A 23,852-nucleotide genomic window follows, 5' to 3' on the forward strand; every position below is an offset into this window, starting at 1 on the left:
ATCGTGTTGCGACTTGGTCCCATGGGGCATGGCCAAGGGCAGCATGTGCGGAGGGTCTATGATCCCAATGGAACTAGTTTGGAACATTCTATAGAGCGTGGTCCTCTGATTTTGTTTGGCTATAATACGGTGATTTTACTGATCAGGGATTTTGCCCTGCTCCAAGTTTGATGCTTAATTTTGATAATTCGAAAAAAGAAAAGGCTTTTATAGGTTTGTGCGAAGCCGGTCCATACAATCATGTTTGATCGGCAGAGGGAGTGGTAGTATTTCCTAGATAGCGTGTCAGTGGACACTCGAAGAAACGATCACACCGTTAATCTCCAGCCTCATCCGGTCCCGCCCAATCTCCAGTAGTTCGCCGCCCGGAAGAATGCCCCCTGCACCACACGTACGTCCGCGAGCGCGCCAGAGGGAGGCCGCGACCAAGAGCCTCCTCACCCATGGCCACGCTGCTCCCCTCGTTTCCGCACTCCCTCTCCAAGCCCCGCCATCTCCGCCACTCCCACATTGCCGCTGCCGCCACCAGGCCCGAGGCCGCCGCCCCTAGCCCCGCCAGCTCCCGCCTCCGCCGCCTCATCGCCCGCGACGACCTCGCCGAGGCCGCGCGCCTCGTCGAGCGCTCCACCTCCCGCGGCGAGGCCCCCGACGTCTACCTCTGCACCAAGCTCATCCGCAACCTCTGCCGCCGCGGCCGCACCTCCGACGCCGCGCGGGTCCTCCGCACCGCCGAGGGCTCCGGCGCCCCCGTCGATGTCTTCGCCTACAACACCCTCGTCGCCGGGTACTGCCGGTACGGCCGCCTCGACGCCGCGCGCCGCCTCATCGCGTCCATGCCCGTCCCGCCCGACGCCTACACCTACACGCCCCTCATTCGGGGACTCTGTGACCGCGGCAGGGTCGGCGACGCGCTCAGCCTGCTCGATGATATGCTCCGCCGCGAGTGCCAGCCCAGCGTGGTCACCTACACCGTCCTCCTCGAGGCCGTCTGCAAAAGCAGCGGATTCGGGCAGGCCATGAAGGTCCTGGACGAGATGCGTGCCAAGGGCTGCACGCCCAACATTGTCACCTACAACGTCATCATCAACGGCATGTGCAGGGAGGATCGCGTTGACGATGCTAGACAGATCCTGAATAGGTTGTCGTCTTATGGGTTTCAGCCAGACACAGTCAGTTACACCACTGTGCTTAAGGGCTTGTGTGCCGCTAAGCGATGGGAGGACGTCGAGGTGCTGTTTTGTGAGATGGTGGAGAACAACTGCGTGCCGAATGAGGTTACTTTTGACATGTTAGTCAGATTCTTCTGTCGTGGAGGTATGGTGGAGAGGGCAATTGAAGTTCTTGACCGAATGTCAGAGCATGGATGCACAGCCAACACTACCTTGTGCAATATTGTGATAAACTCTATCTGCAAACAAGGTCGTGTGGACGATGCTTTTGAGTTCTTGAACAATATGGGCTCGTATGGGTGCAGTCCGGATACCATTAGCTATACAACTGTGCTAAAGGGCTTGTGCCGCGCTGGACGATGGGAGGATGCCAAGGAGCTCTTGAACGAGATGGTCCGAAAGAACTGTCCCCCGAATGAGGTGACCTTCAATACATTCATCTGCATCTTGTGCCAAAAAGGATTGATCGACCAAGCTATTTTGCTTATTGAACAAATGCCGGAGTATGGATGTTCAGTGGGTATTGTCACATACAATGCTCTTGTCAATGGCTTCTGTGTGCAAGGGCGTGTTGATAGTGCTCTTGAGTTGTTTAATAGTCTGCCTTGTGAGCCCAACACCATTACATACACTACCTTGTTGACAGGCCTGTGCCACGCTGAGCGATTGGATGCTGCTGCAGAGCTATTAGCTGAGATGATGCAGAATGATTGCCCTCTAAATGTTGTGACATTTAATGTACTTGTGAGTTTCTTCTGTCAAAAAGGGTTTGTCGAGGAAGCAATTGAACTTGTGCAGCAAATGATGGAGCACGGTTGCACCCCTAACCTGATTACGTTTAATACTTTACTCGATGGGATTACCGAGGATTGCAACTCAGAAGAAGCCTTGGAGCTATTGCATGGTTTGGTCAGCAAGGGAATATCCCTAGATACAATAACCTACTCTTCAATCGTTGATGTCCTCTCAAGAGAAGATAGAATTGAAGAAGCTGTTCAGATGTTTCATGCCGTCCAAGATATGGGGATGAGACCAAAAGCCGTGATGTATAACAAGATACTATCTGCCCTCTGTAAAAGATGTGAAACAGATCGTGCTATTGATTTTTTTGCTCATATGGTGTCTAACAGTTGCATGCCAAATGAGTCAACCTACGTTATACTAATCGAAGGCCTTGCCCGTGAGGGTTTGTTGAAGGAAGCACGATATGTTCTGAGTGAGTTGTGCTCAAGAGGAGTTCTAAGCAAGAGTTTAATTGAAGATCGACATTAAGGTTGTGGTCTAAGCTGTGCATATGCCTTCTTAATCAAAAAGAGAGAAAGAAAACCGTGCATATTTCTTGAGTCATGATGAAATCAGAGCCCTTAGTGCTTATCAAATTCTGCTAAGTCTCCACAGACCTCATTCCAAATTTACAGCAAGATGGGATTAGTGACATGCTTTGTACTTGTGCTTCAAGCTACAATGATTCACAAAGATGTGAGAGGTGAGGATTCAATTCACAGTCTCAAACACAGCACCATGATTTAACTCTCTCCACTCTCCAGGCTGTCTTACTTTGAACCTTTTTTAACTACAGTACTGGCACTTAATTATTTATACACCTTCCTATCATCCTGTTAGCACTTAGATTTGTTTCAACATTTTATTTCATTGAGTAGTCTTGAGTTGTAGAAATCTCACGACCAAGACTTATCTTGTTCAGGTCTTTGAAATGTGAAGACCACGGAATCAAGAGGAGTGTCTGGAGGATAAAGAAGCAAAAAAGATTCAGTGTCCATACTTATATCGGCGTAGTAAAGAATACAGTACAACCAAATTTTTTTCTAGATACACTTACGAGTTTCAGCATAAGACCAATGAATTAATTTTTTGACTATACTTCTGCGTGTTTATACGCATTTTTTGGTTTATCTTCCATGAGCAGTGCATAATTGCTTCTCCCCAGGGCTTTTATTAAGCAATTGCTTTACTTCTACGTTCTGAATATGTCTTCTATTTTTGTTGTCTAAGTTGGGAAAGTGCTGCTTGAATGGATAGGTGCCTCGTGCATTGGGTGCGTGAGTGCACCTGTGTTCGAGTCCTGAACTCGGCAGGGAGCTCACGGTTATCTCCACAAGGGCTAGACCCTGTAGGTTGATGTTTATTTTTGTCTAATTTATTTATGAACTAACCTAGGTTTCTGTCACAATGCATGTCTACGACTGTGATAGAGTCAGCTGTATGCTACTTTTGACTCTCATCAGGCTATTGCGCTCATACCAGCTTCATCGTAAAAAGATTTGGTGCATTGGTAAGCTCTTTAGCTTCTTTTCATTGGATGTATGTTTATGTCATCTCATTTAAACCTGAGCGATCAGAATCTATAACATGGTTTATCCTCAAGTTTGGTCTCAGGTTCCATTGGGCACGATATAATATAGAATTCACAGGTTTGAGTTACTTGCTCTAGCTGTTTTTGGAACTCCTAAACCTTCATAAGATGGAATTTGTGCTTCCATGTCTGCGCAAAGGACAAAGGTTCTGAGTGAACCACATGTTCCGTTGTTGGCTTGGGTTTGGAACCAATCAACACGCAACCAGCATAGTTATATCTTTAATGCTCTACATCAAGCTGTTCGATGGCTCAGATGTTGGTTCACCACTTACCAGTTACCTCCACTGCTCTTCTTCTGTACAGACTCGAGTGGACTGCAAAACTAAGAATTTTCATGACAATAACACTTATCTTCTCAAATTCGTGTAACATTCTTCTGGAGCATCCAAGATACATGCCTCAAAACTGGGTAAGTCCTGACGTCCTCATCATATCTTTTCTTATTCATGCGCCTTTAGATGTGCACTTTCCGAATATTGATATAAAGTGTCGTACGATTTCAGTCCTTGATTTTACTTCCATATTTGTAGGACTAGATACCTTATAAATTTATCTTCATTTTGCACCCAATCCCAAAATGAAACAATTATGGTGTCAATCTATGTTTACGCATTCCTATGCCACTATACTTTTTCTGTAGTGTAATCAAACACATTTGTTGCCCGGTTATATTGTTTTAAATCTGATAGGATTAGAAGGGTGCCTATTATATTTTCGTTGTGTACCACCTTCACCGGAGATTGGAGAAAATAACATGATCTAAAAATGGTGCTCCTTCCGATCCATAATAAGTCTTGGATTTAGTACACACTTATTATGGATCGGAGCAAGTAAAATATAGTGACTCCACTAGATTCTGGACGGCACAACAACTTTGTCATACCCAAACAACCTTGCCGAAAAAAGGATCTTACAGGGGCAGCGTCGAGTGTTCCACAAAATTAGCGCGGCAGTCAAACTGTTCCTACTCTGACAAACTGTACAGGGCTCAATGAAAGAAGCAAGCTTCTACTGTTTGTTTACATCACCCATGTAGCGGAACGATAAGGCAGCACCAAAGTTTCTCCGCTCCTCTGTGAAGTCATCATCCTCATCGCTGGAGCTGGATTCTGTATAGTATGTCGACATAGCCGGGGACTCGTGGATGCCTTTAGCTATGCAGTCTTTGGTCGCTAGCATCTTGACCTGTCCGGCATGGGATATCTCCACAATGACCTTGCCATCGTCTTCTGGAAGAGGCTGCTTCCAGGGCTCCCCGTCAATTCTCATGTAAGCATGGTCAGTTGCACCCTTGTGAAATTTAAAACGAACGCGGCGGGCCTGGGGATGATTAGAATTTCAGTATCCATTGACTATCAAATATGTTGTAGCCAGTGTAAATTTGTTGGAGCAAATTTCAGCATGGAGCTTCACTAATTTAGTTTTGCAAATTGCAACTTATGTCATTCAACACTTGAACTGGTAAACAACCCTTGCATTCATCACCTAATTGATGAGGTGACCTGGAGACTAGTTACATGATGCTCCACAAATAAGGACGGCTGGTAGTCGTAAGTAGTACAATGCAAGGTGCTTATACAAAGTAAACCGGTTTTTGTTTAAGCACTAGTGCTTGTGTTCTATAGGACAGGTGCTTAATTAATAATTAGGCACCTCTGCTATAGAAATAAGCACTAGTGCTTAAGAATAATCCGGTTTAATTTTGTTAGCACCATCTTAAGCACCCTGCATTGTACATGCTCAACATGTATTTATATTTACCTGAGCAAGACGAGTGCCATGCCCTTTTGAAGACAACAAGACAAGGCCATGCCAAGCATCTTTGAAACCCACAATCTCCAAAAGCCCATCATCCACGAGTGGAGGCATCACCAAATCTCTCTGCAATAGTATAATTTGATTATTATGGTATTATTAAGAGACAAAATTTTAGATTAAGTACAATAGCCCAGAAACAGAATTTTGACATTGGCGGGATGTTAACATCATGTCTTATACTCACTTTTCTCTGCTTTCTTTTACTTGGTGTTCCCCAGGGATTGAGTCCACCAGAGAAGCTGGGTAAATTGAGACAAACAATGGACCGGATACTGCATTTGTGTAAAAACTTGTTCAGAACATTACAAAGTAGTATCAAATTTTGAAAAGCACTCTAAAATCATATCACCAAGAGTAATCAGTACTTAATTACTCTATTTCCAAATACTTGACCCTGTTTTTGACTTTGCACGGTCTCTGAAGTTAAACTTTGACTAATGCATTATTAAATTATTAAATGTTATGGAAGTGCATGGCGAGAAAAAAAAATATTTGGAGAAATGTAATCATACAGTTTAATATAATCAAACTAAATTAGAAAAATATCATTCGTCACAATTTTCTGGGTTTGATTGGTCAGGGTCAAATGGGGCCAACTGGCCAAGTATTTAGAAACTGGGGAATAATTTAGGGGAGGATTTTATGAGGTGCCCCCACTGCCTTTAAGCTAGAAGTGGAATTTCTTTTTATACAACTGAAATTTGAAAGTTCCATCTGTGCTCAAAGATGAGAACAGAATCCCCAAACAATGACATCGGCGCCTAGTTTCGATATCAGAAAAAGGGTGAGCACGGCACAAATACCTCTGTGGAATTTCCAGGTTTTCCCACTTTCCAGATTTCTTCATTATCTTCACTTTCGCAAGGTGAGCAATATTCCTGTTGTCCAGTGAAAGGCGTCCAAGAATGATGTGAGCCAAATGCAGTGTCATGTAACAAACATGCTCTTTCAGGGTGGACAAAATTAATAGTGAGTTTTTCGCTGACATAATTTTTCAAAGACTAAATTCCAGTTTTTACCCAAGCCGGTGCCAAGAAAGAAATTACCGTGACATTGGATGATTTAAAGAGGCACAGAACCATCCCTGTGTGCATGCCAGCTTCAAATATGATTTCTGCGCTACAGATCAAAATGAGGTTGGTCTTTGTGCTAACCTTGAGAAAATCAAAACCAAGCTATTAATACATAAATTAACCTGATTAGACAACTGATTCTTGAATTTCTCTGGATGCAATTTCCTCTCAGAGTGAAATGCGTAAGACACTTGCGCATCCATTCCTGTTGACAGAATTAAAGTGCCTTTCAGCCACTGACTGTTTAGCTAAACAAAAAACTCTGTTCTTTTCTTTCTGCTCAATCAGTTAAAAAAAATTCGACCACCAACAAAGTACACTTTGAACAAATAACTCACCCATACTGAAATAATTCCAAAACCCTCCGCGAAATGTGTAAGAATATTCCTGGGACAAGTAGGAAAGAAATTTATACAGAGACAATGCAAATCACAAGATTCAAATGGTTCATTTTCTCTTTTCCAATATTTGGTATTACTATCATTTTATAGTGGGGGAACATACAGTACAAATCAAGTCTACCATACAAATGTATTAAGTCACGTGAAATAAATTTTACATCTATGGATATTTTGAAAATCTTGGAAAAGGAAAAAGACCACAAGCAATAAAGTGTACTTTTTGGAATGCTGTTGTCCTTGATGCATAATATAGACTAGCTTTGTTAGGCTCCACCACCTATTTCATATGTCCGCTAAACTATCTCACCCTCATGACAAATGTATACAACGAAAATGGTCTCGTGGTGATAATGCAGTTTCCAATAACAAGTTCACGGAAAAACAAAAGAATATGAAAAACAAATGCAGTAAATAAGTTAGCACAAAAATCTAAATATGTGGACATACATAAAATTAGTCCAAATCAGCCATAGTTACCATATCTTCTGGTTCTGTCTTCGGCACACGGCGAAATGCATGCAGGGAATGTGGTAAATCAGGAGCAGCAATTGGGTCGCAGTGAGAACCTTTTGGGCTTTCCATCCTCATGACCATATGCCAGCTGGAATATTGTAGTACACACTAATGTTATTCAACATCCGTATGAAGGTTACATAGAGAAGGATTGTGAAACTGTACAAAAGAAACCCACCTATCAATGTTCATCTCTCTAGCTTCTTTTACTAACTGTAGGAACGATATGACCGACTCATGATCTGTACCAGGATTTTTCTTACCCTGCATATCATGTATGTGCTACTATTGAGTTGACAGTCCATCTTATAAAGTATTGTATATCAACTAACACATATAGATGACATCACAAAAGACAAAGTAAAGAGAAATATCTTAACTCCCCACAGAAGAAAGAGTTGTTTACCTAAAGTTTCTAAACGGAAAATGACACAGATCTATGGCACTAACATCGACAACTACTAAAGTGGAAGATGACAATAGGATAGTAAATTTTGTCTATGCACAGCAAAAAGGGAAAATAATTTGAAGCCTACATTTGAGGCCATTTCGTCAAATTGCATTAGTAATTTAGTATAACTAGAAAATAAGTTGTAACATGGAAAAGATTGTCTTGATTAACTACTGCCAACATACATACCCATCCAAAGGAATATGGCAGGTTATTTCCAGTTCCCAGGGGAACTGTAGCAACAGGAGGCGGATGAACTAGTTTGAGATCAGATACAACTCCAAGCAACCAACCTGCTGTTCCATCGCCGCCAGCAACCTAATTCATTTTCATGACCACAGTTATGCAAGTTAAGCCTGTTAAAATAAGGAACGGGACAAAAAAATTGTAGGAAAATTAGTAGGATGTTTGGAGAAAAATGCCTAGGTGCACTCACTATTAGCCTCAATCTCCTATGGATTTCAGAAGCAAGATCATCTCCATCAAGCTTGAGCCTTTCCAAGTTGCCATAGAATTCGTGCAAGACCTTGTCTGGAGCTTCCTCAAGTAGATCAAACACCTACAGTTCAGAATTTTAGAAATAGCCCTAAATAGATATATTTATGTTTGGCCTTAAAAAATGCACAAGAACTGTAATGATGTACAGGTATATCCAGTGAGATTGACAACATGTACCTGAGCATGATTGAGAAGCTTACGGTACGTCACAATTAAATCATGTCCCAGTTGCCCACCACTTTTGGTGTTGATAAAAACAATAACTGGGCAACTGGGTATCTGACAAACTTGCTCTTTTGGAGACTCCGCCTTGAAAATATAGGTAGGAATGTAGAATTCTTTCAGTATGTTGTTTTTCTCGACACTGTTCCCCATTGGATCTTGCAACCTGCAATATTCATGCATCATTACAAAGATATACAAGACCATGCAACCTACTAGGTTTATTTTGGGTATGCTCTTTTGCACGAAATGTAATAGTGGCCTCTTACATCAATTCTGTTGATTTGACCCTTGTACAGTTTGTCAAACAGAATACTCGGTAAAATTTAGTTGGAATTTATGCATTGGCGTAAGCAGAAAGCAGGTTTCAGTGTGCAATTCAGAAACAAAGTTTATATCCATGAGCATATTTGAGTCTTTTAGTAAGGACAAAGTAAAAAGACTGCTTGCTAAACAAATGATATTAGGATCGTTTAGATAAAAGTGAAACTATTTTTGTAGTAGGTTTCAACAATGCCAGTATGTCACTAGAGGCTGAACAGATATCAATCGGCATACTAACGGATTTCTTAAAGTTTCCGCAGGTCAAATTTAGTGACCAATTTTCAGATTTAAATTGGGATATGTTTCCTGCAACAGCAGCTGCATTGATTTGCTTGTCATTTGGCACACTGAATAATTACTATTGATAAATAATGGGCGCAGTCTGTCTTTGGTAAGGGCATGCATGCATCCTATTAAAAAATGGTTTCAAAGTAATAATACTATATCATTTTTTTGAGAACTTGATATTACTAGTATATGATGACAAAGAACTTCGCTAAACTTGTATACTTTCAGCTGCTTCAAAATTCAAAGTTGTTTAAGTTCGAAATAGCGTGAAAGCACATCCATCCCTTCCAATGAAGAGGTAGATATTAGTCATTGTCACTGTCATCCTTGAAATGAATTATAGCAGTGTTAATTATCAATGACTGTTTGGTCACAAAACTCAACCCAGACTACAATTGGTCATCTGGAATAATCGAAACAAGAGAGCCATCAGCCCATCAATGATCCCAAATCAACTCGTGTAATTCATAGTTGAAAACTTGTAGTTGCCGCTGTTGCAAGCAGCGATTTGAAGTCTGATAAAGAGGTACCGAGTAATAAATTTGAATTGCTGTTTCAAAATAAATAAATAAATAAAAGTGCTCAAATTGTAGTTACCCTCCCGCTCACTGAACAGTCGATTTAGAGTCACAGATTCGACGCACTCAGCCTGAAAACTTAGAACTACATTCAAACGAACTACGCGAAACACAAACTATACACCATGATATATTCAATTCTCAATTCCTGCATTCCTTATCCTTGGAAAAAACCGAGACACCAAACATTACATACATCGATCTCACTGACGGATCATGGACAGAAGCACCGGTAAATCAGCACCACCATTTAAAACATTCGTACCCGAACCACAAACGGACTAGGACAGAAAAGGTAACGCGGAGCATCGAAACAAGCAACAAAAATGCACTACGTACTCAACCTTTATGTCCCAACAAAACCACCACCCTCACCCCACCTCGGCCAGATCAGAAATTCAGAAGCGCTGCATTAGTTACATTTTTGGCAAGCCAGTCAATACAGTACCATACCAAAAACGAAAGCCGCGTTTACCCCCAGGGAAACCCCGAAATTCCCGCTTCCGCAACAAGCAAACCGAAGGAGGCGAGGTCGCCAAACACCAGATCGATCAACAACGAGGAGTAGCTAGCTTAGCTAGGGATACCGGATACGCACCTAGGTTCGGCGAAGGCGAATCGGTGGGAGCGGACGGGCGCCGAAAGTGCGCGGCGTGCCATGGCGGTGATCTATCTGGTGGTGGTGGTGGGGTCGGAGGCGAGCCACGAGCGGGAGCGGGAGGAGGAATCGGATTCCTCCCTCTGTCCTCCCTGCCCTCGCTCCGTGGCCGCCGTGCGGTGGTGAGCTCGAGGAAGGAGGCGGGTGGGGTGGGAGATGGAAATTGGAATTTTCGGCGAGGGCGTGCACGCGTGTTATAAAGCGCCGCGCGGGCCCACGTGCGGCCCCCGACGCGTGGCTTCTATTTACGGGAGCCCCCCTCGGCTGGCAGGCGGGCCCATCGGAATGCCGCCGTGGGGCCAGTGTGTCGGTCGGTCGAATCTCCCAGGCTCACCCGGTCGGTCGGACCGGTCGCACTCGTGCTGCGTGGCTGGTCTGGCCCATGGAGGTTGGAGGTGGTTCGAAGCTCTCTCTGCTTTTGGCCATCTCGGGTGGATTAGTTTGAGCTTTCTCGGTGCCATGGTGTCCATGGCTAATTTGTCTTGTACCAGGGGAAAAGCCGCGGCTGTGACTGTGAAAGGATCAAAGGATCCCGTGCGGGGAAGGAAACGGAATCCCGCGGGACAGCGACCTGAGCAAAGAAGCGGTCTCGCTCGGCCGCTCGGTTTTCCTCTTAGAATCGGGTCCGGTTCTAGCGAGCTTCGAGTCCTCGAGACCGCACAAGCCGCCGGCTGCAGGGACCAGGGTTCCTCGTGCTATACGTACATTTCCCTGCGACCGCGGCGGCGTGCGTGGAACGGTGGAACAGGTCGGACCAACGGGGCAATGTCGGTCGCCTATCTCGATGAGCATCAGAATCTTAAGCAGGCCTTTGCAGGTAGCTCCACGTGATCTTGGAATTCAAAGGATCCTATACCGTACCGGGCGGGCCATGCAGCGTGTTAATTTTGTTCGTAGCTACCGTGTATCAAAACATTCGTAGTTTGTGATCTCAGTTTCCGCACTAAAAAGCTCGTGTGTGCCGAACTTCTCCGTTGAGATTTGACAAGTTCCGTATCCTAGGAAGACAAAAGGCATCTACCCCGTGACGCAGCAACAGTCAACACGCACCGCCGAGAAACATGCAAGATGCAACGTACTGATCACCATATGCGTCGACCATGACGTTTCGGTTTTCACCTTCTTTTTTTCGGTCCACGAAAAGACTCCGGTACGAAGCGGCGATGCGCACCTTCAGGGCAAGCTTCTTCCCACTTTGGACGTTGGGACAACAGCATCACCCCAGCATGCAGGATAGATATGGCCCGGGGTGGATGCCCTCGTGTCGGAAGCAAGAGAGATTCCTGCTGTGATCGAAACATCTCCTCCTCTGCCTTTTGCAACCCTCCTGATCTGACCTGGTGGTGCAAAGGGCTTTACTTCTTTCCGGATGTCCAAAGTATCGGGCATGTTAGCTGAAAATCGGTGCCGAAAGCTCTCACGCCGACAGTGTGTCGCCATTGCCGTCGCTTCCTGCCCCGGTGCGCCTATCCAACAGCTACATCGGTGACGTTTCAAAGCAGGAGGGAGTGCAATGCAACTGAACTAACTGCTTTTTCCTGAATTTTTGGAAGGATCCACTTGAGTAAAGTAAAATTACTGGATACAAACTTTATATCTAAGTACTGAAGGAGTAGCAGGGCTATACAAAATGCAAAGTAAACTGCCAAAAAAGGCTATAAAGCTAACCGAGTATGAAATGCATCTTGCCAACACAACGGTGTTCTGAATCAGATGGGCAGCGATAGCACCCACACAACCAAGCTGGTTAGTTTGATCAGAAGATTTCCCTTCCACGGTTCCCACCATCCAGTTGTTAAACTTCCACCATCCTGTTATTAATATACTTTACTTGGGGAGATAACTCAAGTGACAATGGTAGGTTCTTTGGCTGTTAATCTTTATAGGAGCAAAATAAAGTTTACTTGGGAGAAAACTCAAGTGACACCGATAGGTTCTTCAGGTTCTTCTATCCTTGCACCACGACACTCCTTCCTTTTCATTATAACTCTGCTTCTGAACAATGTTGAACTAGAAATCCTGACCATCCTTTCTTTCGGGGTCTTTGAACCACTCGGTCTTCTCTTAGGTGTCAAGCTTCCAGTATGTCCACTTTTCTTTACAGGTGTCTTGTCAGAGTACACATCATCTCTACAAAGATGACCGAAGTGATGGCGAGGGTTCACATAACAAAATGATCTGCTGACGATTCCCATAACTGTTGACGGTCGCACTGCTTGCATAAAAGCCTCTAACTCTGAGAAACAAGCATGCTCGGAGTATGGCAGAGCATAAGAATCATTCTCAAATAGCTTCGGTGGTGACAAGGGGTCATAGTCCATTTCTATTGTGCCTACATCCCGCTCTTGTGCTTTGCATCTGAAAGATTTTGTTGGTGATTTACCACTAGACTTGGCCTTTCCCTCACTGTTTTTCCATAGCCAGGGGATACCGGAAGGCATGATTCCAATAGTTGGGCATACTGTGTTTAAAGCTTCAAGACTCTCAATGGTCAGACTGTATCTTGGAACAGCACGGATCCTCGTCAAGCTGGTCTGCGTTGTGAAGATCTCCTGGTTGTCATCAATACCTAGAAGGTGCATTGTGAGTAGGCGCTGGGGCCAGACCCATATCTGATAGGGAAAGTGTGGAAAGAAAGAATTAGCATCCAGAAGTTCAATGTGTAGTTTTCATAAAGCAGATACAATGTAGTGTGCGTATCACAGTTATAATGGCTAAACTGAATCTTAGACTCTAGATGGGTTGATCAGGGGTGAACTTCTTTTATTTAGATAATCAGGGGACAACAACTTAACATTGATATTAGAAAAACCTTACATTGAATAATAGACTGCATTAGGAAAATAGCAAAGATATCAGATCATGAAGATGAATAGAGAGTATGATGAGGAAAACAGGCTTAGCACCTTCATTTGCAGAGCTCTGGATAAATGAAGCAAGAGGTCTTCTTTTCCAAGAGTATCAACACCAATAATAACTTCATGATCAGGATGAGCCTGGATAATATTAACTATCTGCACCTCAAAACTAAGAAAAGATTAGTATAGAAGAACCAACATAGCATTATGAGCGCATAAAGTTGCAAGCTGGCAACACCAGCAAACTTGCTTTGATTGGGCTTTCCATATAAGCTGGCCGGGACACCTTTTGTATAAATTACTCTTCTGTATGTACAGTCCATTCAGGAGGGAACTTATGCATTGTACAGTCTATCATAGTATGCATTGTACAGACCAATGTACAGACCAATGTGCCTACTCTTCTGTATGTACAGTCCACTACAACTCTAGTTTGTACTCACTAGCATCACCCTATTTTCAGTAAAATAGCAACTGGGACATCTAAATTGCTGAATGGTTAGTCTCCAGCCTCTTGATGATGCATCTTTAGAAATGATGTACACACATTGGTTTTCACATTTGATTCTGACATTTTGCTTTGAGTGGCATTAACAAGATGTGCCCATTTCTTATGCAAATACTAATTATGAGTTGTTTAATGAATAAACACATAGGAGTGTAAAAGCTGCTATTGACCACTGCCGCATATAAGTCTATCTGCTCATTCTGGATACCTTCACTGCAAGAATGGGATCACGGGACGAGGACATTTATCAAGATCCACCCCGACTAATCTTGCTAGCATAGAACATTTCAGTCGCCACCACCCTTACAATAAAGTAACACTATCGCATCGACAGGGCCATTATTGGCACAATCATCACAAGGATCGAAGCAAATCTGACCTGCTCAGCGACGACGCGGCGTGGAGGGAAGTTGAGCGAAGGGTAGCAGTACGTGTTGTCCAAATAGAGCACGTCCACGCTATCCCCGGCAAGCGCGTGGAGAAGCGCCTTCTTAGCGGACCGCGCCTCCTCACATCCCAACTCCCACCGGAAATCCCCAGTGTACAGCCTGCATCCGAGATCGCCGCGGAAGAGGTACATGAGCGAACCTATGCGATACACGGACAAGGATTAGCAGCTTTTAGTGAGCAGAGGCGAGCAAATCAGAAGGGTTTGGGAGGGGTGGGTACCGGGGCAGTGGAGGGCGGGGATGGCGGTGACGAGAAGGGAGATGGGGCGGCCGGAGATTGGGGAGGTGAGCGACAGGGAGGCGGAGGCGCCGGGCGCGATGGGCCGGAGAAGGGAGACGTCGATCCCCGGGAAGCGGGTGGGGAGGAGCCGCGCCGTGATGGGGGAGCAGTAGAGCGGGCCGTGGCGCCACCCGCGCACGGCGTCGAGGCCGCGGGTGTGGTCCTGGTGGAGGTGCGTCAGGAAGTAGGCCTGGCTGCCGCCGCTGAACTTATCCACGGACACCACTCCTTCGTCCATGGCTCGCCAGTCGCCAGTCGCCAATGCGCCGCCGCCGCCTCGCGGCTGCTGCGTTTTTGGGTGATTTGTGACCTTTCTGAAAGGGTGAAGGAGGGAAAAAGAGGAGACGCGCGCCAAAAACGAAAATGCTAGCCGTGTGTATATACTCCTTCCATTTCTAAGAGGGATATTATCATGACTAAAATTATAATACTCCCTCAGACACATGCTACTTTGTCTCAAATTTGTCCAAATATGAATGTATTTATGTCTAAAAAACGTCTAGATATATGTAATATTTCGGTTAGTAATTTCAATCGGAAGGAGTAAAAAAATTACATCTTTACTACCAAATCAATACTAATAAATACCTTTTGTACTAAAACAACAACAAAAAATTTAGGATCCGAGGAAGTACAACATAAAACTACTCCCTCCGTTCTATATCAAGTGATTCAATTTGTCCAAACATGAACGTATTTATACCAAAAAACATTTAGATACATGTAATATTTCAACATTTAATATGAGACGGAGGGAGTATGTTTTAACAGTATATTTATTTGGTACTCCTACTACGTTGTACTACTATGCTAAAAATTTTTATCAATAAACAAAGTTTAATTTACGACAATACTGGGAGTAGCATATCTCTATCTCGTGTACTGATAACTCACTTGTCAACATGGTACTAGTATTTCTCAAGAAAAGATGTCAACATGGTATTTATTTTGGCACAAACCTGTCTTACAAACATGTACAGAGAAACAAGCAGTGTCCATTACCCAAGCGTCCAAATGCCGAAAACTAGGGATAATACAACACGGGGCTTACAGGTCCAGGATCCAACATAAACAGACAGCATGCGCACACAGGAATAGTTCAGTCTACCTGCTGTCCAAGCATAAACGTCTGGCATCGCAAATCAACACAAAGACTCCGGTGATCCGAGAGCCTGGTACTAACTCAAAATGCAAAAGTAGCCTGCTGACCAACCCAGTTTGTGATATTCACTTATGCAGTGGATACAGAAGCCAAAGATAAGCATCCAGTCATGCCGCTCAGGTACACAGGGATCGCCTTGGTACAAGCCTCATGTTCTCCTTGCGCTGCAGTTGCATGCCATTGCCTCAGTTTTCTGCAGTGAACGAACAGAGTTACCAGCAAGTTAAGTAGGGAGTTTCATGAACAAGTGCACTTGTCATATGAGGCAGCAATTGAAAACATGTGTGCAGAATAGGTGTACTTTAAAAAAAATGAGTGGCAAACAGAAGAAACACGAAAAGAGGAACATTATCTTGGTGTTTCTTCTGTTTGACACTCGTACTTCAAAGGACCTTCAAAAGGCACCATTGTAAATCGCTGCACAAGGAAAATGAGGAATCTTGATTTGCTCCCACAGATGATTGCATATTATGACATGAATGGCAGAATAACATTCACAACAATCAGAGCATCTTACGAATGTTAAACCTTTACCCTCCCCAGTATGTCTCCAACAATCTGAAAAAATTTGGGCTTTTAGGCAGATTATAGCTGAAATTTTAGTGCATAGCACATCCTACAATTTTTGCTGTATACAGGGTGAATGTCCATTTAAAGGGCCTTATTGGTTATACATGTTGTCCCACTTTTCAGCCCACAATCGTAATTGAAAAATTGTGACAACTGTTGCAAAAAATTATCACCACAAAAATTTGGTGGTGAACTAAACAGGCCCCTGGTACATGCCATTTGTTCCAATAAAGAATGCATATATAGAAGATCAATACATGTATACAGTTATGAACTGGATATCCTGCAGTACACATACACACGGTAACAGGCTAGTAGGGCTGCTATGAGGTCCCTTAGAGGTACGAAGGTATCGACTACAATATTCCAATCAATAATCTGCGGGTGATGAATTGTGGGGTGAAATAACTGAATGTAAAGAGTAATCTAGAGAAAATGTTGTGCACTGCAGCAAGGAGAAGGTAATATCAGATGCGGATGAAAGTAACAGATGAACTAAAGATAATCAGAGAAAGGGTGATCCTATCACTCTGCATTGTAAGAGAAAAGAGGAGGGAGCTGGGCTAATACTCCCTCCGTATCTATTTATAAAGGTGTATGGTTTATCTGTCTGGCTCTGGCTTCACAATATATAGGGCATCTGGGCATGCATGTGAATTTATTGATGTTTTTTCTTATTTGCCCTTATTTATGTCATGCTCACTCTGTTACATTTAAAAGCAACACGATCACTTTATAAGCAAGGAGGACAAGCATGACCATTCTCTTGTCCTTCCCTTGAATTTATAAACTTATTAATCACTTCACCGGTTCACCCACTAATATTATATATGCAATATATTTTTAAATGGGTGGAATACTATGAACTTAGGAAGTAAATAACTAAAATAAGTATTGCACCATAACTACAAAGGATTAGAGCGGGAGAAAGCCAAATGATATGTATGTAGGTAAAATGCCCTTCTGAATTTCAAAAGCGTGAGCTGATCAAACTAAATGTGACCCTAAAAGAAACCTTCCAAACAGGAAGCACTCTTAAATGAATACTACATTCTAAGAAGGTAGCTGACAATCAAAAATTTAAATGAGGCAGATTAAACCTTTCAAAAAATATAATAACTTTATGTGAATATTGTTGCGTTGCTTTAGCTGAATCACAAAATCGTTTGGAGCAACTTTTAATCACACATAAATAATGCAGGAAGCTACACATGTTCCAAGATGCAAAAATTTCTTTGATATTAAATACCAATTTGCGTAAACTACAGACTACCTGTTTCAATTTAGCACAAATAGAAAACTTTAGATAGAATTTTATCATGCTTTAAGTCTACCTCTGATATTATTTTATAGAGTTCCATATTTGCTTTGAAAGTCCAGAAACTCCCGTATTAAATAGGAGAAGAAGAGAAATACTTACACCACTTATTTTTGGTGGGCCCAGATTACATGGAGCAGATTCATCAGATATAATTAAAACTATTATGGTTGTATAAGAGATATCACTATTTCCATATAAATAGAATACAACTGTGCTGTCAGCTATATAGATACAAAATTAATTACATATACATTGGCACTTGTTTTAAATTCATCTATCCAAAAGAAGCATATGATGATATGACCAGCGGACAAAATGATCCATAAAAGGGTTGCATATAAGTATATAATCATAGTATAACTATTTAAATCTTCTTTTAGTATTTGAACTCTGTGGCTGCACTATTTATCTCACGTTCACACTCTTAGTGTCTAGATAAGAAAACTACAAAATGTCAAATTGAGCTAATACTTCCACATTACCCAGATCTTGCCTCACCGAGTAAAATGTTAAGAAATTCTCTCCACGTACAACTGCTTGCACAAGCATAACAAAGGAAATGTACTACCTCTTTGTCAAAATACATGTCGTTTAGGACATTGACAGGGTCTTGAACATGACAATTGGACCGTCAATTTCTTTGAAAATATTGTTTTAAGTATATCTTGTGATGGATCTAGTATCAATTTGACGTTGTCGATGTTGGTAATACTTTTTACATTGATAGTCCAACCTAAAAATGTTTGATTGGAACAGGCTCATGTCATGTATTTAGACACAGAAGGAGTAAGAAACAACATGAGGTAACATCAGCAAAGATGGATGCGGTGCCAGAAGCAGAGGAATTTCCTTTTTACAACTGAGGAATTTAATTCATAATCTCATACTTTGATATACCTATGTGTCTTTTTCAAATATTTCCAGCAGCAATTCTAGGAGCAGTGGGAAATCTTTCGTGAAACAGACTATAAGCAATCGTGAACTACAGTGGCTAGTCAAAACATAACCAAATCAAACAGTCAACAAGACTAGGCCATCAGGCTTGTCACCACCGTTATAATTTTGAACGATCACAGCTGTATTCACTTACTGAATGAAATTTCTTGCTGAATTAGTTACCGAGAAATTTCTATACTAGTTCAGTTCCATACCATACATTTCTGTAGTAAATTACTTAATAGAACACCTCAAGGAGAACTAAAATCAGCATAGAGAGTCAGAACTGTGAAGTGTGGAGTAAAGGGGTAGACCTTTGTGAGCGTCAGGTGCATCATGATACACTGGCTCATCCTCAGGCACAGTGTGCAGCTCATCTGTTGCTCCTGCTGCCTCCCCAGCGATACCTGCAGCATCATCCGGGTAGCGAACAACCACAACCGGGCAGACACAGTGATGCACACAATAATCACTAACACTCCCGAGTCTCCCCTTCCCACCCTTCCGCGAGGCACCGAAGCCACGGCTTCCCATGATCATAGCGGACAAGCCAAGGCGCTCGGCCTCGAGGCATAACCGCTCCTTCATGTCATGATCCTTGACGACGTGGATCTTAAAGGGGATCTGTGCAGCGACCAGCGGCTGCGCCAGGTCCTGAGACTTGGTCGATGTGAAGGTGTCAAAGTCCTCCTCTCGCTTCTTCTGCAGCTCCTCCGCGGAGGCCGCCTCGGCGCCCTCAGCGGTGGCCGCGGGGGCGTCCTCGCCGTCGGCGCTGCCGTCGTCGTCGGAGACGGAGACGGGGATGGAGCCCCAGTCGGCCCCGTAGAGGACGGAGGTGGGTCGCACGTGCAGGAGAACAACGGCGTCACCGGGACGGAGGTAGTTCTGCACGGCCCAGCGAACTGCGAAGGCGGACTCGTCGGAGAGGTCGACGGCGATGGCGATGCGCCGGTGGGAGGAGGCGTTGCCGCCGGCCAGCGAGGAGAAGAAGTAGCGCGGGGAGGAGGGCTGGATCGTCGCCGCCTGCGCCGCCGAGAGACGCACCGGCGGCAGCGAAGGGGAGGCCACGTCGCCGCCGCCGGCCGACGGGGAGGAGGAGTTAGCCGCCATGGTGTTGTCGAGGGCTAGGGTTTTCGCGCTAACTCTTGCTGCTTCCGAGTTTTCGTGTGTTTATTCTGGAATTTTCCGGTGGTGCTCTGATCCGATCCGAGGCGAGGAGATGGTGAGTGGGGGTCTCGGATTGAAATGGAGGAATCGAGAGAAAGAGCCTCTTCAACTGGGGAGTGCTGTGTGATTTGGGGAAGAATAACTTGTCGTACACGCACGTAGCTCTGCCTAATGGTGTGTCCTTTTCTGCTCCGCTTTTCTTAATCCTTCTCGATCTTCCCCTGCTCTTCCATCCGGTGCTCTTCACGTCTGCTTATTGTCCTAAACTGCCTCAGGTCAAAAAGTCGGTTCATTTTCCAACGGAGCTGGAGAAACTAAAAACCTGGCATGGCAGTACATCACAAATTCAGAAGATAGCAACTTTGGGGTTTTATTTGCTTCGCTAGTTCTACCATATGACTACAATTGTATGTGCTTGAATTAATCATCCAAAAATTAGTGGGGTGTCAGTTAGATCAAGTACATGCGGACTTTGGTCAACGGCCATGGATGTGTAGCACCGTAGCTGACGAACCGCACTGACTTTTTCCTTCTTTTCCGGTTGCTGCCTGTTCATGAACCAACGCATGGATGTTAGGATGTACGCGTTCACTGAAAGGGACTGCACTGCATTGTCTGCCGTTGACCGCCACGTCTTCCGTGAGATAACTATATGTGCCCGTCTCGAACATCGCATCAATTATCCATCGTTTGTTGTGGACAAAACCGTGGGCTCGCCAAAACCAACGGACAGAGAGAGAGGCTGGCTTTCGGCCAAGGCTAAAACAGTATTTGGTGTCTACCAGCTAACTGGCTTCTTTGATCCGGTTACTGTTTTTATTGTTTACTCGCTCCATCCTATATTAAATGATTTAAATTTGCTTAAATGTAGATATATCTATGTTTAAAAAAGTTTAGATACATGCAATAGAAAGTAATTTAACATGAGATGGAGGAAGTATTTGTTTCTACGGTAACTTCCAAGCGGCTTGTTTGGAAGTTTCCAGAGGATTGTATATTTTGCAAGTTTCCAAATGTCCTCGCTTAAGAATCACTGTGAGGTTGTTTAATCCCTTCTAATAAGGCAGATCACTTCCGTAAGAAAAACAGTGTGATATTGTGCATCCGAAGAGAAAATGAAAATCGGGAAACTACTGCTGCCAGTGTACTAAACAGAATTGCAAAGGAAGGATCAATATGATAATATCGGCCGTGCCCGTGCAGCTAGCATCGCACTAGCATCTTCGACGTGAAGGAGAAAAGGATAAAACCGAAGTAGAATCGGTTAGTCTAAACTAACGGATTCGCAAAAAAAGAAAGCTAAAATAATGAAATAAATCAAAAGTTGTTTCCCGTCAGGCCGTCTAATCTGATCAGAATTAATAAGCGCGAAATAGTATGATGTGTGTAACTTCAGTGCACTTGATGCTCAGACGAGGTACCCCATATGAACTCTTGTCAAAATATCAAATTCTTCCGGTGATAAATTGCAAATGGCCTGGTGATACTTCCGGGAAGATGGAATTTCTATGCCTTTGCGGCGTGTTTGGCAAGGCTCAGGAAAGGGGAGTGAGAGTTTAATCTTAATTTTATTTCCTTCCCACAATTAACAGTTTCACAATTACCAGGTTCATAATTAGGGATTTCCTCCCCGGCTTCATTTGGTGAAACGAAACCAACCAAACAACCACAACGTCTCAGGTCTTCGATCTCAGAATCTACCCTTCCTCACAGAGTTGCCGATATCGAACACAATTCAGCGGTGGAGCTAGGGAAACAATTCCCGGATGCACAACTTTGACTTTCACAAAAAATATATGCAATTTCAACCAAAAATCCATGGTCCTGGTTCCCTGTTGCACCATCAAAATCTAGGCATAATTAGCACTAATTTTTTTTGAGGTAATAACACCCGCATTACACGAACTTGAGGGTTGCGAGCAATTTCTTACAAGAACTTAAAAAATGGGGCAAACTGGTCCAAAACTTGTATTGCGGGTTCATTGTTTGTCAAATGCGCTCCGGAGCCGCCACGTGTCTTGCCAGCCTGGCCAAGGTCTCGGTAATTTTTACAGAAAAATCCTTGTTTCCCTACGCTCTTGCGACCCCCCCCCCCCCCAACATGATTCTTCTTTTACTTTCTTTCTCAAATTTCTCGCGGCCTAACCCTAAATCCATGAATCCCCGACACGTCAAGGTATAGGGCAGCGAGGTAGAGGGCGGCAGTCGGCGAGGGAGAGGTCGGCAACATGGCCGACATTGGTGAGCCTGGGTTGAGCCGACGTGGTGCTGTCACGGCGGATATATGAAGAGGTACGGACTGTAATGGAAAATAGGAATAAAACAGGGACATTTTTTCCCAAAATTTCATCTGCCTTGCATTGCCTGGTGTTGGAGCCCAAAACTCCAGCACCGGGGATGTCGGACACCCCTTTTTTTGGTTCGGTGGAGGGCGAAGGGGATCGCTCCGGCGATCGCCGGAGTGGCTAAGAACACGAAGTGTCGACATGAGGCTTTACCCAGGTTCGGGCCACCCGGAGGTGTAATACCATACGTCCTGCTTAGAGTTGTATTCACTAGTTTGAGTGTTTACAAGTCCCCGGGGGACTAGGGTGAATGTTGAACCCTTTGACTGGTGGCATTGGTCCTCCTTTTATAGCCAAGGAGATACCGCAGGTGCCGGCGCATGCAACGCAACACGTTAGTTACACGCGTGTCAACGCCACAAGTCTCATTCTACTGTTGATCCTCGCTAGGCTTCATGAAGCGCCCAAACCACTGTTCGTGGTAAATAAAATGAACCGTAGGGTAGCCGTTGTAGTCTTGCTGAGCAATACTAGACCTGCTGATGTGACTCCTGTCGGTGCATTAAATGCACTGTCTCTGATGTCTTCACTGTTCTGCCATCCCCACTTGTAGGTCCGAGCACGAGTAGCCGGGAAGCACCCTAGTACTGGCGCCTAGGACGTTGCGGGGGCAGCGTGATGTTACCTTGCCGAGACCAAACTTCCCGGGTAGCCGCTGCGGTGGATATGTTTCCTACTCTGGATCTTGGTTTTGAAGTTTTCAATGGTGTCAGAGATTTCAACTTCTAATGTGATGGTCTTGCCAGTGAGTGTCTTCTCGTAACCCCGTTAACTACTATCTCTGGGGTGGATTTCCCGGGTTCGCCCTTCCGGGAAGCCGGCCTTGCGAGACCTCATTCATTGTGACCCACGCGTCCTGCATCAGTGGGACCCCGTGGGCCACTGATGCGACACCTGGGGATGAGAAATAAATTGTACTTCGATCGCGATGGCTAAAATGAAGAAATGCAAACCGCCTAAACAACCAACGTGGCAGCCATCGTAGCTAATTCGGACTAATCTGGGTATTAATCACCCGCCTAGACAAGTTTTGGACCATTTGGCCCCAATTTTCAAGTTCTTGTATGAAGGCCACTGGTGCGACACCTGAGGATGAGAAAGAAATTGTACTTCAATCGCAATGGCTAAAATGAAGAAATGCAAACCGCCTAAACAACCAACGTGGCAGCCAGCGTAGCTAATTCGGACTAATCCGGGTATTAATCACCCGCCTAGACAAGTTTTGAACCACTTGGCCCTAATTTTCAAGTTCTTGTATGAAATTGCTCACGCGCTTCAAGTTTATGTACCACGGGTGTTATTACCTTTGTTTTTACCCTCGTGCCAGTGCACCAGGTACTCACCATGTAGTTTCGCCCCTGACACAATTCATATTACTAAACTCTTTCTTATGTCTGGGAGGACCAAAGGTTCTCCTTATCTTGCACCCAGGACGATTTAAGGGAAGAAATTGCACAAACCACTCAACTTTGATCACCTTGTTGCGGAGAACACCTACTCGACGTCGTTTTTGCGCAAAACACATACTATTCATCTAATCTGTTGCAGATAAGTCCTCTAACCCGAGTTTTAGCTTGTTAACGAGGTTTTCTGACCGAAAGGACCCACCCATCAGTGCCAAGCTGGCAGCTCCGGCTTGCCGGCGTGGAGCGGGTCGGGTTTGAGATGAGTTTTAACTGATTTTTATTTGACATTGTTGAATCAAACTTAGTGTCCATGAAAGAAAATAGATCGAGACATCCTAGTTTGAATTAACAATGTCAAATAAATTTCATTTAGAACTCAGCTCGAACCCGACCCGCTCCACGCTGGCAAGACCGAGCTGCTAGCTTGGCACTGACGAGTGGGTTCCATCGGTCAGAAACCTTGTTAACTAGCTAAAACTC

At 44.2% G+C, this 23,852-nt stretch overlaps 4 protein-coding genes across 5 annotated transcripts; 1 reads left to right on the forward strand and 3 right to left on the reverse strand.

The window, feature by feature from the left end:
- Positions 1-353: 353 nt before the first annotated feature.
- LOC100823241 (pentatricopeptide repeat-containing protein At1g09900) lies at positions 354-3,129 on the forward strand. Its single transcript, XM_003564311.3, has 2 exons — positions 354-2,655; positions 2,875-3,129. The coding sequence occupies exon 1, from the start codon at positions 444-446 to the stop codon at positions 2,439-2,441; it is 1,998 nt and encodes a 665-aa protein (XP_003564359.1). The 5' UTR covers positions 354-443; the 3' UTR covers positions 2,442-2,655; positions 2,875-3,129.
- Positions 3,130-4,400: 1,271 nt separating this feature from the next.
- Positions 4,401-10,546, reverse strand: LOC100823551 (diacylglycerol kinase 5). The gene is made up of 13 exons (XM_003564312.4): positions 10,311-10,546; positions 8,478-8,688; positions 8,239-8,361; positions 7,992-8,120; positions 7,530-7,615; positions 7,316-7,439; positions 6,776-6,824; positions 6,560-6,642; positions 6,411-6,478; positions 6,168-6,242; positions 5,549-5,636; positions 5,308-5,427; positions 4,401-4,866 (listed from the first exon to the last, which is right to left on the reverse strand). Exons 1-13 carry the CDS (start codon positions 10,370-10,372, stop codon positions 4,555-4,557), a joined length of 1,530 nt encoding a protein of 509 aa, XP_003564360.2. The 5' UTR covers positions 10,373-10,546; the 3' UTR covers positions 4,401-4,554.
- Positions 10,547-11,890: 1,344 nt separating this feature from the next.
- Positions 11,891-15,239, reverse strand: LOC100823857 (5' exonuclease Apollo). Its single transcript, XM_003564313.4, has 4 exons — positions 14,406-15,239; positions 14,116-14,324; positions 13,277-13,384; positions 11,891-12,982 (listed from the first exon to the last, which is right to left on the reverse strand). Exons 1-4 carry the CDS (start codon positions 14,908-14,910, stop codon positions 12,287-12,289), a joined length of 1,518 nt encoding a protein of 505 aa, XP_003564361.2. The 5' UTR covers positions 14,911-15,239; the 3' UTR covers positions 11,891-12,286.
- Positions 15,240-15,391: 152 nt separating this feature from the next.
- LOC100824166 (universal stress protein PHOS32) lies at positions 15,392-19,915 on the reverse strand. 2 transcript variants are annotated; one of them, XR_002964039.1, is made up of 3 exons: positions 18,769-19,915; positions 15,929-16,044; positions 15,392-15,820 (listed from the first exon to the last, which is right to left on the reverse strand). XR_002964039.1 is itself a non-coding variant. In XM_003564314.4 (2 exons), exons 1-2 carry the CDS (start codon positions 19,562-19,564, stop codon positions 15,813-15,815), a joined length of 804 nt encoding a protein of 267 aa, XP_003564362.1. In that variant the 5' UTR covers positions 19,565-19,897; the 3' UTR covers positions 15,392-15,812. The 2 variants fall into 2 exon arrangements, 1 of the variants encoding a protein (XP_003564362.1); XM_003564314.4 differs by lacking the exon at positions 15,929-16,044 and having other exon boundaries at positions 18,769-19,897.
- Positions 19,916-23,852: the final 3,937 nt, after the last annotated feature.

Source organism: Brachypodium distachyon, chromosome 2 (assembly GCF_000005505.3).
Source record: "Brachypodium distachyon strain Bd21 chromosome 2, Brachypodium_distachyon_v3.0, whole genome shotgun sequence".
NCBI classification, from domain to species: domain Eukaryota; kingdom Viridiplantae; phylum Streptophyta; class Magnoliopsida; order Poales; family Poaceae; genus Brachypodium; species Brachypodium distachyon.